Source organism: Cydia pomonella, chromosome 15 (assembly GCF_033807575.1).
Source record: "Cydia pomonella isolate Wapato2018A chromosome 15, ilCydPomo1, whole genome shotgun sequence".
Classification (NCBI taxonomy): Eukaryota; Metazoa; Arthropoda; class Insecta; order Lepidoptera; family Tortricidae; genus Cydia; species Cydia pomonella.
In genome coordinates, this window is record NC_084717.1 from 6,833,795 (window position 1) to 6,848,232 (window position 14,438).

Consider the following 14,438-nt stretch of genomic DNA (forward strand, 5'->3'; position numbering starts at 1 on the left):
GTGGCTAAGTTTAATGCAATTTAATTGGGATGTGTAAGTTTTACAATTTGCATGATTATACTCTAAGAAAGTTTAGGAATATTTGATTGTAATCTTTTCTTACGCGGAAGTAGGAATATGATGATCGGTTGATTGATTCTCCTGCTGAAAAGTGAAGGCAATATCTTACATAAAACAAATAGGTAGTTTTATAATTATAGGGAATTTTATAATTTACATGATAATACTTGGAGGAACGGGAATAAAATGTATTTTATGTAATATTGTGATTTGTGTTTTTGAGTAATCACACTACAATTACAATAATAATAAACTGAAATAGGCCTCGGCAACAGGACTTAGTCACTTTTTTTAGACTGTGACATATATTTTAGCACATAGGCAATAGTGTAGATTTTTGCGATACGGAGGCTTCCTATGGTAAAAATCATCTCATATTAACCTAGACATAGTAGAACTAATTTGAGGTTTTAAACATTCGAAATGTTTGGTAAGATAGAGCTATAGTCGACTATACAAAAACATTCAGCTCGGTCTTAGAAAAACAACTAAAATAAGTTTTTTCTCTTCCTTTTATTGTATAGCACTTATTTACGAGATATTTATAAATATCGAATCAGTATTTGTAAATACGTAACACCTTAGTCCATCTGTGCTGATATCCAATCCAAGAACTCAGTTACTCGGACATACGCGGACGGGTACGATAACGTACACAATTCGGCTCCGAAAGATGTTATGCCAACCTGTAAACAAAAAAGTTAGGTTAGGGCAAAGGTTAAGTTAGGGTAGGTTAGGTTAGTTAATTTAGGGTTTTTTTTGGGTACTTAAATATCAACGAGTGGTACAACTTTCTATAGGTTTTTAAGATACTTTAAAGTCAAAAAAAGATTTTTGATCAATCAAATAAATAAATATTGTGTATCGAAAGTCCAAAAAAATTAGCCCTTCTTAAAAATTTTTAATCAGGTGAAATTATTTTTGAAGTGAAATCTTCTTTAGCGGCGCTGTGCACTTTTTGTGATGTGAAAAAAAAGTTAAACTCTCGGCAGGGGTCACGTGACCGACAGATTTAAAATTCGTAAGACGGACACGTGACATCATGGTGATGTGCAAATTGAATGTCATCGAAGCCTGGTTACTTTTGAAAAATCGTATCTCATTAAATGTGACATTTTATTTTCTTCATAATCAAAATGCTCTCATAACGGTTAAAGAGGTTTAATCTTTGTTAATTGTGTTGTATTGTATCTTTGTGTTGTTGGGTGTCCATGATTGTAGATACCTACTCAAATTTTTCCTTAGGTACCACAACGTTTTAATAGAAAAGAAGCGTGATTGTTTTACTTAATATGATGGTGAACGATTAATTAACATTTACTGATTGTGTTGGCTGTAGTTCTGCTCACGTCTCATGAATTACTCTGTATATGTTATATAAAAAACACTAAAATTCGCAATTGAAAATATCTTCCACACTCAAATTTATTTACGTAAGTTATAATAGATAAAATATCTCTTTTATAAAACTGCTACTCAATTTCTCCAAAATATAAAAAATGCAGAACGTTAATATTCAAGTTTTCACTTCTGATGACACTCCCAGAGTGCGACCCAATTTTTATTTATAAATACTTTTCAAAAAATTGTTTTGAAGGTGATTGGGTGACCCATTAATGAGTTTTTTCCAGAAAGAACTAGACGTAAGTGCCGCCAAGGTACGCTGTTTATCCTTGTAGGGCTTTTTCATATCGTATAAAGGTATGAAACTCTCCATTGTGGCCCAACACGCACTTGGCATTTTTGTACGAGTTAAAAGCTTTACGGGATTTAGTTCTTGTTCGCCAAAGTTCCGACGCTAAGGCTTACAAATCATTCAATAATCTAATTCTTTTTTAGTAGAAAGGTATTCCACCAGAACGACAAGTTTGTCAGTAACATGACCCGTATGGCAGTTACCATAGTAATCTACATTAATATGAGAAATATATCGTTGAACTCAACGCAAGTTATCAAATGTTATTAAAGTTATCATGGTCCGGGTTCTTAGCTCAAAGTACAAACCCATCCGGTTAAAAGCATGAAACTTTGCATGCAAGTGGCTCATGTAAACGTAGGTACAAAAATAGAAGTAGAAACAACTTGTAAAATCGTTGAAGGTTAAGAAACGGTTGAAGTTACGATAAAATTGTCTGTAAACAATATACATATTCTTCACTAGCGATCCGTCACGACTTCACACGGGTAAATTATTCATCTAAACCTGTCTCAAGAATTACTTTATTGATAGGTGAACCAACTGAAAATCCATAGACACATACAGACAAATACAGACAGACATACGACACGGGGACTTTGTTTTATAAAATGTAGTGCTTGATCTCTACAACATGTAGTTATATTTTAAGCATTATACTAGTTTTCAAATGATGTGTGACGAAAATTTTGAAAATGTAGCGTTTAAGTCGACTATTTCGGTGGATTGGCCTTCACTCACCAAAACAATCCTGGAGTCAAGGTTTACCACCAACGGACCTCCCGAGTCACCACCGCATGTACCCCTACCACCCACACCGCCTGTGCAGATGTGCTGGCTTAGAATGAAACCTCCGTATACTGCTGCACATTCCGCGTTACTGATCACAGGCACTGTCACTGAACTGACAGTTTGGAGTAACTCTACGTCTTCAGCTGAAACGGAAAGTGTACAGTCAGCATCAAAAGTAGCGGATCAAACAAGGTTTCAGAAGTTCACATTCTGAAACAGCTTAACAAAATGAGGTGGTTCTATATGTAGAACAATTAAGACGGTAAAAAATATAGGTACTTTAGAATGTAAATTTTAGAGATTTATCTTTTTTTTTTATACCACGTAGGTGGAAAACAAGCATACGGCCCGCCTGATGGTAAGCAGTCACCGCAGCTTATGGACGCCTGCAACTCCAGAGGTGTTACATGCGCGTTGCCTCCTCTATATTTGGAAAAGTTATCCGGAATATCAGATACTTTTGGCGAGTTGTTTCATCCGCTACTATTGATGCTGACTGTACTCCGACATTTGATAAAGTTTACTTTATCTATATTAAACATAAGTTATTTTTTGAAAGCGCATCTTACCAGGAGGAGAAGTGGAATGGGTCGCTGTGGTTAAAGAATAAAATTAGATTATTGCCCATGAATTTTATTTTTATTTTTCTTGGTTAGTTAGTAGCTAAAGTGCAAATAGGTTATTTGATTTAACATAATTAAATAACAAGCAGTAATACAAAATTTTCGACTTGAATTACATTATATGGTAGTAAAACGATTGATTTTGTTGACTGTAAGTAGAGATCAAGAGTCGCCGATAGAACACACACCAAAAGTATCTGCTGACATTATAATAATTTCACCGATAGAAATGTATTTTTACAGTGCCCGTTCAAACGTATTTTAAATTATATTTTATTGTTTAATACTCTTACAGCTGAAAGCTGATGCGTGGATGTAATTATTAATAGGTTCAAGTATTTTACACATTTTTTATGTAATTATTAATAGGTTCAAGTGTTTGACGACCGGTTTGGCCTAGTGGGTAGTGACCCTGCCTACGAAGCTGATGGTCCCGGGTTCAAATCCTGGTAAGGGCATGTATTCGTGTGATGAGCATGGATATTTGTTCCTGAGTCATGGGTGTTTTCTATGTATTTAAGTATTTATAAATATTTATACTCGTATATTATATATATCGTTGTCTAAGTACCCTCAACACAAGCCTTATTGAGCTTACTGTGGGACTTTGTGAATTTGTGTAATAATGTCCTATAATATTTGTTTATTTATTATTTATTTGTTACATATACATAATATAGAGATATATCTGTTTTTGTAAAGCTCATAGAACTCATTGTCATTACTTACCTCGTATTTCCATTTTAAAACAGTTATCACTTATATAGAAAATTGTTTAATAGCTGAAATTTATTAATCTTTAATTGCCTCAGATGTCGAAGAGTTCCCGTAAAATAAATTACTAACCGTCGCTCGTCATCCCGTACCCTGAGGCAAGCGCCTGGTATCCAGTGAAATCCATATTTACTTCGCCCGAAGGAAGGGCCACTGGTTGGATCTGCGCTGGAAATTTTAAAATACGAGTAAGAGCAAACTTTAGTATTCCGTTTATTACTAAACATATTTTACTTACTTTTCGGAGAAATGTAGACTTAAATTTGTTTTATAACTTACGAGTTACTTAGTTGTACGAGTAATAATTTGTGCAAGACAAACAAGGAGAAGAACTTACAAATATTTTTTCTACAGCGGAGCTATCAGTACCCCTAGTGTAAATTAATTCTATAGCGTGACGTGATTACGCGTTTGCGTTAAGGGCTCATTTTATATGGGATTTTGACTTTCCAAAAAGTCCCGCTTGGCGCGCTGTTTCTAAATCTCATATAAAATGAGACTTAACGCACGTCACGCTATCGAATAAATTTACACTAGGGGCTCAGAATCCTATGTCCTAACTAATAACACAGTCTTTCCAGCAGAACTAACGTACTAAACTCGCATATAACCATTTTAATTTTAGAAATTAAATGTTTGTACCTACTCTTTAACTAGTACGTTTTTAAATTCACAGTTGACCCGGTATTGTAATTAACTCTCAAGTTACATAAATATTTTGAGAAAACGCTTACAAGAACATACGACACTTGGCACTCGTATAACGGCGATGTCATTTTCTGCTGTTACGGGATTAAATCCAGAATGGGCAACCACGTCTACTGCATCTACCCTTGTGCCTCCAAAGAAAAGTTGGTTGGAGCCCAGGACAACCAGTATGGCTTCAGCTGTTGAACTGCCATCAGCATAGCAGTGGGCGGCTGTGAGGACTTTAGTGGCAGAAATTATAGAGCCACCGCATATAGAAAGATTGTTGAGGACGGAGATGATGAGACCTGCCTGAAAGTAGTAATGAATTATAGGTAGACAGTTTTTAATCACCCATTTCAGAAAGAAAAATCGATTTTTCTAAAACCATGTTGAGATTTTTACTTTTTTTCTTCACACGGGCATTATAACATCCATAATAATTTCATTAACACATTAAAATTAACAGCTTGATTTGACAAAAGTTACATTTACTACAGTAACGCAGCAGAAAAAAGATTGCTCCCATACAAAAATTAACCACACCATTTTTTATGGGATGGGAGATGGGAGCAATTAAATGATTAACCCAAAATCATATGACTTTTTTCAGTTGTTATCTAGACTAGTTAGGCTAGGTACAATAGTTAACATCGATGGTTCGTGGACTTCTTACAGCTGCAGAATCTATCTAAAAAAAACTGTTTATTTTCATTTCAGTGTTGAGATACAGTCCAGTGGAGATCAGCTTAACTAAGTTAAGTCTTAATTAAATAATTAGTTTAATTAGTTTTGTTTTAGGTACCATCGTTTTATTATACTGTCCATCCTAAGAGCTGGCAAGGCATCCAAATTATTCAAAACCGTTAGTATTTACACACGCATGTACACGGTTAATTAATTAGGTATATTGTGTCGGACATTTTAAAGGCGTGTACGGTATGATATAAAACCAACACATACGTTTCATAATTTAATGAAATACCTATTGCTCATGCCCATATTTTGAGGATTTATACACGGACAGTGCCTACCAGGATGTAAATACTCTTGAGGATTAATGGAATAAAATGTACCTACTAGACTGTATATTATATTTATATTCGGATGCCTGCCTATAATAAAGTTAAGATATGATACATACATGTTACCGGTATGCCCGATTTCGAGCCATACTAGTCCTTATTGTCATAGGTTTAAGGTTCACAAGAGCCTTCCGCCAAAAAGCCAATCGGTTCAGTCAAGTGTAAAAATATGGGTCCACGCAACTTACTCAAAAATATGTCCCATAACTCTAAATTCGCTGATATAAGAGCTATGGGAGATATTTTTGAGCAACTTGTGTCATTAAATATCATTAAAAGCGTAACTTCGATTGTATGGCCGCGGCTAGGTTATTGTGACTGTTGACTATGTTCTCCTAATAACTACTTTGGCTTAACTTACTTACTTTGGCGCCGTGGCATGACTACTTTGGCTTAGCTTAGAGCCACTTGCACCAATCACTAACCCGAGTTTACTGGTTAAACTTGGAGTTACCATGGTTACCAGTAACCTCGAGTTAGTGGGTTGGCGCAAGTGGCACTTAGCCTCCCATAACCCAGCCATATACATGAAAAATCTAAAATTTTCTACTGAAATTTCAACCTATATATTGTTTTGTTTAAAAATTGAACGAAATAAAACAAACGCAGTTTCAACTGGATATGATTTAAATTTCATCAAACTGAATATCGTCAGTTGACAATCAAAACTCACTTATTACCACCACAAGTTCATAGCCATAATTAACCATATTACTACTAAAATAAGGTTGATTTTTGTTTAATTATTTTTTAGTACCTAATTAGTGAGTTTTGCTTATCACCTGATGATATTATATACTAAAGCTAGGACCGTGAGCTTTAGGAGGCTAGGACAAACTTTGCCTTAAATTACTTTTATTGGTATTGACATTATCTAAATGTGATGACATTGTAATGATATTTACCTACAAAATATCTAATTAAGGATTTAAAAATCATAAATGGTTTCTACCTGATAAGGCACAGCCTCGATTTCCGTCACTAATCCGCCAGTAATCCGCTGCATGCTGATTTCACTTTCTTGCTTCTTTATCTTCTCAGCCAGTTTTATGCCGATATTTCGATGATAACCATATACACCATTAAAATTTGATGATATTGAGTTGTAATTTATAACGAAAGCATTTGTTACTGCAAACATTAATATAACTAGTGAATTGAGTTTCATGTTGCTGAACATGTTTTTCGACTTTGTTTAAATGTTAAGTTATACGGTTTGTTGATAAAATGAACAAAAAAAATGTTTGTTACTACAGTCTTTTAAATCATATTGTAGACGTCTAACTGTTAGTGATCTAGAAGATACGCATTTTATCATGAACCCAGTTTATCTACTTCAAAGATAAAACGTATGAAATTTTTAGGTTATCTAGAGCACTACTTAACTATGAAGTTGTATGACTAAGCGGGAGGGAATTAAAGTGAGAAAAAAAAAAACAATAATTTATCAATAACCTTCACTTGCTACCGGTCTCCTAGTCGCTAGTCGCCCTGCCTAACGGCCCGATTCGAACAATAAACTTTATAAATGAACACGTCACATTAGCGGTTACAGATGGGTTGATCAAACATATTTTGACCCAGTTTAATCGCCAGAGGCGTGAAAGCAGAGTAAATTTAACGTGAAAAGCGTTTTATGCTCCAACTGCGTGACCAAAGGCTGCAAAAATAAGAGAGGAAACCCAGAAAGGTAAACGTATATCCAAAGATAGATATATATTTAAAGAAAAATTATATTTATTTGCAAAAATGTAGGGATGGACATAATTTTAAATGAGTAGATTTTTTCTTATTAACTAGGCACTCTAGCCATTCTTTACTTACTTAACAAAAGAGATATATCTCTTTTTTGTTAGTTCTATTGTTCTTCTAATAAACAATTAGTTGTGAGAGTTACTTTTGAACGGATACTGTAGAGATATATCTTTATTTGGAAAATAATATATGGTGCCATATACTTTTGCTGCGTTGTTTCAATCGCTACTCTCGATAATTTGACGAGATGAAAAAGCCTTTATTGATTCTCTGCGAGATTACAGTATATGTTAAATAGATATAAGTTTTCTTTATGTGTACTCGTATAGACCCCTCTTTGGGTGAAGGCCACCTCCAGTTTTCGCTAAGTATTTCTATCCTTGGCCTTCTGTGGCCAATATTTGCTAGCTGTAACCACTATTTCATCGGTCCACCTTTCTTTGGGCTTCCCATGTTTCCTGGTCCCGGTGGGGCCACGACATAGCGTGGTTATTTTTTCTTTATTGGAACGTGCTACGTGGCCACATCATTTCCATTTTAATTTTTGGTATGGTAGAGCGTCTATAATTTTTCGAGCATTTCATTATAATGGTGAAAGACAGAGTTTTGAAATCACAGCGTACTCGTTGCGTTCAGTGACTAACAACCACGGTCACTAATGTGTTACTTCCTCTGCAGCAGGAACTGATAACTTCTCTAGTGCCCCATAAACGCACTCAAACCTGTAACCGCAGTGCACTTAGCGACAGAACGTACACGTGAGCTTAATTACCTAATATTCTACGTTCACTACACAAACGACATATTTAAACTGAAAATCACGGAAGTTACGACCTTCTGCTTTTGATAAGCAATACTGCTTTCTTTTCAAAACATCTTATCTCAGTCGTCAGATTTTGAAATAAACGATTTTATTGTGATTGCCATAAGGATTCATTTTGTAAATGACGTGAAAGAAGATACTCAGTAAGTAAAATAAGTGGTTGATGGGGAGTGAGAAGTGGAGCATTTGTAATTTTCATGTTTGTCCATTAGATTCAAATGCATATGTACCTACTTAGCTATAATTAATTGCAATACGCTTTGTAAGAATATGATACAATTATTTAGGTATAAATAATAAGACAGAGTTGCTACACAAAAGTGCTTCGTGAACAAAGTTTTGTACGAAGCACTAATAAAATGATAAAAAAAAACTAAATACATTACATGTATGTAAATTGTCCATGGCAAATAGGTACCTATAGCACAGAATAAGTACCTAATCGTATTATCTAGCTGCACCTAAGCATCTAAGTAGTGGGTAGGTAGTATTAAGGTAAGTAGTAGTGTATATCTAGGTAGGTTGTGTATACTAGCATAGGTATTATTAGGGATTAAAGTCATATAAATAAATATCATAAAAAAGCACAGTTTATTTTCATTACATCTTGAATTAATTAATTCACGGAAGTAATCCAAGACACATAGGACGTGACTCTGGCGTAACCAGCAGGCAGACCGACTTCGCAACCCGCAGACGAGCCGAACGATGTCACACCGATCTGAAAAAAAAGCTTTGTTATTACGAATTGTTTAAAATCTAGACCAATAATCCAGTCGCTTCCCTAACATAAGTTTCCACTTTTCTATACAACCAGTATAGCTACTTGGTTACTTAAGTTGGGGCGCCGACCGTACCTACAAAATTGTACAAATTTACTCGTACCAAAGACTTTTTCCTAACTTATAACTTTCAACCTGTTTTTCACTAACTTGGGGATAAATTTTCAAAATCGCAGATTTTTTTCTTTAATTCAAATAATATGCTTTTAAACAAAGTTTCAATTTGATCTCCGTACAAACTTTCAACCCCTTTTTCACCACATTGGGGAATGAACTTTTAAAAACGCTGAAATCAGTTTTCTTTTATTTTAAGAACACACTCGTACTTATTTACAAAGTTTCAAGTTCGTACTCAAAATAAAACTTGAAACTCATACAAACTATTAACCTCTTTTTAACCCTTTTAGGTGACACATTTTAAAAACGCTAAAATAAGTTGTCTTCTCTTTCAATCAAATATCTTTTCCGAAGCTTCAAGTTCCTAGCTTAAAATAAAATTTAAACCCCATATAAACTTTCAACCCCTATTTAACCCTTTTAAGGGATGAACTTTTTAAAACGCTGATATTTCTTTTCGCATATTCTCATGACCCAATCCACAGCACATATGTGGCCACGTTCATCAGCACAGCGATCAGATATATAATTCAACATAGAAATTGAAAAAAAAAAGTATACCAGTGTAGGAACGCCATTAATGTTAAGAGCCAGGGGACCACCGGAGTCACCGCTGCACGTTCCTTGTCCGCCGGCGCCGCTGGTGCAAATATTCGTATTGGTGATGTAGGGTCTGTAGACTTCATCACATACGCTATTGGCGATCACGGGGAGAGTGACAGCATTTAGACGTTGGAAGATACTGATGCTGCCACCTAGAAAATGCAATTATGGTTTTCGATTAAATTCGGCTACGGCAGTAACAAATAAACTGGAGTAAATGGTAACGCAAAAGAAGAAAGAGATGAGCAGTTTCCTAAGTTTAAAAAAAGTTTCCATTTAGAAAAGATTTCGTTAATACCTAAGATGTCTTTTTGATATAAAGTTTGATAAATGATTCCAGCCATTTCTAAGAACTGACTACTATCATACTGAACTAACAGAACAGTATGAATTCATTATGTCGTTATTCTATTTGCTCACTTTATCATTTTGGTTCTATTTTTTTTATAAAAGAATACATACCGTCGGACTGTAGGCCGTATCCAGAAGCGAGCGCGTTAGTTCCAACAAAAAGATTTGAAGCATCATTGAAAGGCAGAGCGATCGTCTGGATTACATCTGTAATTGAAAGATTCAAAATAAAAAAAATAAACGTTTGCAAGAGTAAGGTTAACCTTAAAGCTGTTACAAGCTGTAAAATTCAAAATCTGTCTTACTCATAACTAACTGTATGTTACTTAATGACTTATTTGGTTCAAATCCCTTTTATTTTCTTTACTTTGCTGTACTAAAAGTTTCATGTCATTATATCCTACCACAGATTTCTATAATACCTAGGCTGAACATTATCATCCTGGGAAAAAAAAACTGTCTACCCGAGCTGAGGTGTCTAAATCATTACAAGCCTTTGCATTAGTGGTGCATAGACGCAGCGACATAGCTTTAAAAGAAAAAAAAAACGACGTCACGCTCCTTAATATTTAAAAGACGATTAGTTTTACAATGAAAACTTACTAGAAAGGGTGACAGCAGGGATACGAATGATAGCAATATCATTAGCAACCATCTCGGGATCCCAGTTAGGGTGGAGCTCAATATCGTTAGTGGTGTGCCGCACTCCGCCGGTGAACAGCAAGTTGGATCCATGGACAGTTTGGATAGAGTTGGCGGTGAAGGTTCCATCGTAGTAGCAATGGGCAGCGGTAAGCACACGGGTAGTGGAGATGAGGCTACCACCGCAAACTGATGTCAAAATCCAGAGGATTGTGATGACGAGACCAACCTATAAGAAATATTTGTTCTCTTACAAATCTGTAGTAAGTCTAATAAAAAACTTAACCTGCAGCCCGCCACGTGATCATGATGGTATTGTTCCTTGCCATCCAATCACCTTTAAGCAAATTCATCTTGCGGCCCGGGGCTACAAGGCAAAACCGCCTTTGTGGCGATCATAGAAAATGGTTGAGTATGGGTGCCACAAGAGCTTTTTCACAAATTGATACAAAATTTTAAGTGACATCATATAGTGACATCCAAAATACATAACGGCATTTATAAATATTCGTACAACACCCAATATCTGGGTAATCATATATAAGTTTAATCAACTTAGAGATTTAAAAGATCCCCAATGTCAGATAAAATACTAAAACTAGAAATAAATATTTTTCTGGCGGCATTATATACCTACTTGTGTATAGAACAATAATAAGTATATATAAGTAAATTGTATTTTACTATAAATTTTCGTAAAAACGTTTTTCGAGAACTTTAAGTAATTCAGAACATAAACACATCAGTACAGAAAGATAATAATGCAAAACTTACTTGATAGGGAACTTGACTGATATCTGTAATAGAGCCGCCTACGATCCTTTGACCTTCCGGTGTTAGTTGTGCCTGTTCTTCAGCCAGTTTGATCTTCCTAGCCAAAGGGATACCAATCTTTCCATGGTAACCTATAGCAGATACCTCTCTAGCAGAATCTGCGTATGAGGCAGCAATAGCCAAAGTCAACAATACAGCTAACACCTTCATTATATGGAAGAACTGTGTTTGTCAACATTAGAATCGTAATTTATATGTCACATTTATCTAATCTAGAAGAATTAACAATTAATTAACTCTGATTAAGAAATTTCATGCTTCGATGTGATCGATGTATTAAATTCCAGTGTAAATTATGATAATGCAATTACGTAACATGTCAGGTCTAATGTACGTAAGTACCTATTTTAGTTTACTGACAGATTTGCAACACCGGTTTTTGAAGGTAGGGTATGTACTTCGGTATATTACGAGCATACATCGGGGTTTTCGGTGCGGGAATGTTTTACACTACCCAAAAAGTAGGTCAAAACTGTAAAAATCGATACTATTTTAACATTTCTAAGCACATTTAGAGCTTATTTTTCATTCATAGTTTGGTAATTATTTTACAATAAACTAAGTCACGAAATCATTCCTACAACAAAAACCCCGATATACTCAAATAATTACAAGTATGTTTGAATTTTTTTTTCAACCATTTCAGGGTTTGGTTTGGGTAGTTTCTTCATATTTATCTGTCTGGCCTTGTGTGCGGGTTTCATTCGACATCCTTCCTTGGGTGTTGTGAAGTCTCTTCCGCATTGGAGACTGTGTCCATTCTGGGGACGACTGTACGATCTGGTGTGAGCTAGCTTTATCGCTACCGGTCATTCTATCCGTCCGTCTGTCTGCATATCCGTAATATCCGTATGTCACAGAAATTATACTCGGAATCTTCGGTATATTTTAATGTTTGCAAAGTAGGTGTAAGTTGTAAGTCGCTACTTAGTTAAGTGAAAATATAATTTTCATGTAAAATCAATACATGTGTCATTCGACAGGTCTTTAAAAATAACATTAAAGTTACTAAGAGCGTTGTTTGATTAAATACATTAATACTTTTGGAAATAATCTTCTAAATTTTGACCCAAGCGTGCAAAAAATTTGAAATAGTTTGAAAATCAGGCCTAATGAATATTTTCTATGATAATTATTTTGAATCGAATCGGTTGAGCTATTAATAAGCTTTTCCAAAACATTTATCTTCTTATTGAAACCAAGTGTTGCGAAGATATTTTTTTTTTAATTTATTTATATCACAACAAATTACACAAAGAAATTAAATCTATGATACACCACTGAAACTTGTTAAAAGAAGTTTATGCGTGGTGCAAATGTATCACTCCGCTCAACTGCATGCTTATTGTGTAGTAAATAAGTAATTACAATTAAGGAAGGTGTACTTATATATAGGTAAACAAACGTATAACAGGTAACACTCGCCATCACACATTCCTGTCCGTTCGTCCGTTCCTATTCAATATGCCCTTTAGCTTGTATGGGTTTTTGTATTGCATCAAGTTACGGAACCTTCCATTATGGGTGGTTTGACACGCACTTGCCCGTTTTTTGTTAAATGAAATAAAATAAAATGTGAACTAATTGGAAAATAAAAACAAGTACACACATTATATTCAATACCAATACTTTTTCTTATGTAAAACTTTAGATATAAGTTATAAACTTATGTAACGATCTTAAGTTTTAGGGCCAGTTGCACCACTCACACTTGACGGACTGATTAACGTTATTCAGCAGAGAACAATGCAACTTCCTATTCAATATTATTACATAACTAAATATATAAAATAAACGAAACATTATCTTATTTGTCATAAATTTTAGCATAATTTACTGCTAGTTTTGCTTATCTTATGTTGGTAGTAAAGCATAATTAGTACCGGATAGTGTTTTGCGTTTATCAATTTATTTAAACTATAGGTCAATGATTCACCAAAACCCAAAGATAACTCAATGATGAACAAATCAAAATATTTAAATCAAAAAATTTTGATCCGGATTTTCATTGTGTCTTATCACGATGACCTAATCTTTATCAACATTGGGTTGGGGAACGGATGTACTTCGAAACATGGGTATCTTTTATTTAATCAGCCTCGAATTGTGCCTAGATCACACATATACCATCACCTACCACTACATACATATCTCCACATCTCCACTCCATCTCTACATATCTCCATGTGTCGAATGATGGACTCCATGGTCTAAATTTAACTAAATTTCACTTAACACGTCCTGTGTGTACAAACTAACAAAATACACATTGAAGATCCGTCTGGACGTACAGCGAAGTTTAGAAAAGAAAATCATAATCAATTAAAATCTAACAAAATAAAACTTTCATTATTACGAAACTTGTAAACACAAGATGTTCGCGCCATCCCCTTCATCAAGTATCTCGCGACCCACTTCCAGACTCGAACTTCCTAGCGCTTACCTAGCGGAGGCGAGTATTCACACTTTCGAACCAGTGTGAGTTGCTTCGAGTAATAATTACCATACCCATGCCCGTGTCAGCATGTTACTCAAAATTCTACCGTAGATACTTCGGCGGGAATTGATCGACAGCTGTGAACATTCACACACATTGACTACATAATCATGTGGGTATATTATGCCCCTAACGATACCGATTTAATCACTAGCCCTTAAATTAGGGCCAGGTAAACAGATTTGGCGAATGTAGCTGAAAGTAAAAGCTGACTAACCTGATAGCTGCTTCTCGCCCTGCTGGTCGTTGGACTGATATTTAAGGTGACCGTGAACAACAGCATGAGCTGCCGCAGCGGTGTGAGCACTATGGCGTTT

At 35.1% G+C, this 14,438-nt stretch overlaps 2 protein-coding genes across 2 annotated transcripts; both read right to left on the reverse strand.

Moving 5' to 3' along the window:
- Nucleotides 1-553: 553 nt before the first annotated feature.
- On the reverse strand, nucleotides 554-7,537 carry LOC133525850 (brachyurin-like). The gene is made up of 6 exons (XM_061862255.1): nucleotides 6,670-7,537; nucleotides 4,655-4,944; nucleotides 4,541-4,544; nucleotides 4,018-4,201; nucleotides 2,498-2,691; nucleotides 554-746 (listed from the first exon to the last, which is right to left on the reverse strand). The coding sequence occupies exons 1-6, from the start codon at nucleotides 6,895-6,897 to the stop codon at nucleotides 642-644; spliced, it is 1,005 nt and encodes a 334-aa protein (XP_061718239.1). The 5' UTR covers nucleotides 6,898-7,537; the 3' UTR covers nucleotides 554-641.
- Nucleotides 7,538-8,867: 1,330 nt separating this feature from the next.
- Nucleotides 8,868-11,793, reverse strand: LOC133525666 (brachyurin-like). The gene is made up of 5 exons (XM_061862004.1): nucleotides 11,565-11,793; nucleotides 10,752-11,019; nucleotides 10,260-10,355; nucleotides 9,756-9,949; nucleotides 8,868-9,016 (listed from the first exon to the last, which is right to left on the reverse strand). Exons 1-5 carry the CDS (start codon nucleotides 11,772-11,774, stop codon nucleotides 8,912-8,914), a joined length of 873 nt encoding a protein of 290 aa, XP_061717988.1. The 5' UTR covers nucleotides 11,775-11,793; the 3' UTR covers nucleotides 8,868-8,911.
- Between the last annotated feature and the right edge of the window lie 2,645 nt (nucleotides 11,794-14,438).

What these genes read in the sequence shown, in the direction of transcription:
- LOC133525666 (XM_061862004.1), bottom strand. Translation starts at nt 11,774, where the DNA reads ATGAAGGTGTTAGCTGTATTGTTGACTTTGGCTATTGCTGCCTCATAC. An exon ending in TCAGTCAAGTTCCCTATCAA is followed by an intron (nt 11,020 to 11,564) that starts GTAAGTTTTGCA and finishes TATTTCTTATAG; the next exon opens with GTTGGTCTCGTCATCACAAT. An exon ending in CCCTGCTGTCACCCTTTCTA is followed by an intron (nt 10,356 to 10,751) that starts GTAAGTTTTCAT and finishes TTTCAATTACAG; the next exon opens with ATGTAATCCAGACGATCGCT.
- LOC133525850 (XM_061862255.1), bottom strand. Translation starts at nt 6,897, where the DNA reads ATGTTCAGCAACATGAAACTCAATTCACTAGTTATATTAATGTTTGCA. An exon ending in TCGAGGCTGTGCCTTATCAG is followed by an intron (nt 4,945 to 6,669) that starts GTAGAAACCATT and finishes TACTACTTTCAG; the next exon opens with GCAGGTCTCATCATCTCCGT. An exon ending in TTGACTCCAGGATTGTTTTG is followed by an intron (nt 747 to 2,497) that starts GTGAGTGAAGGC and finishes TTTTGTTTACAG; the next exon opens with GTTGGCATAACATCTTTCGG.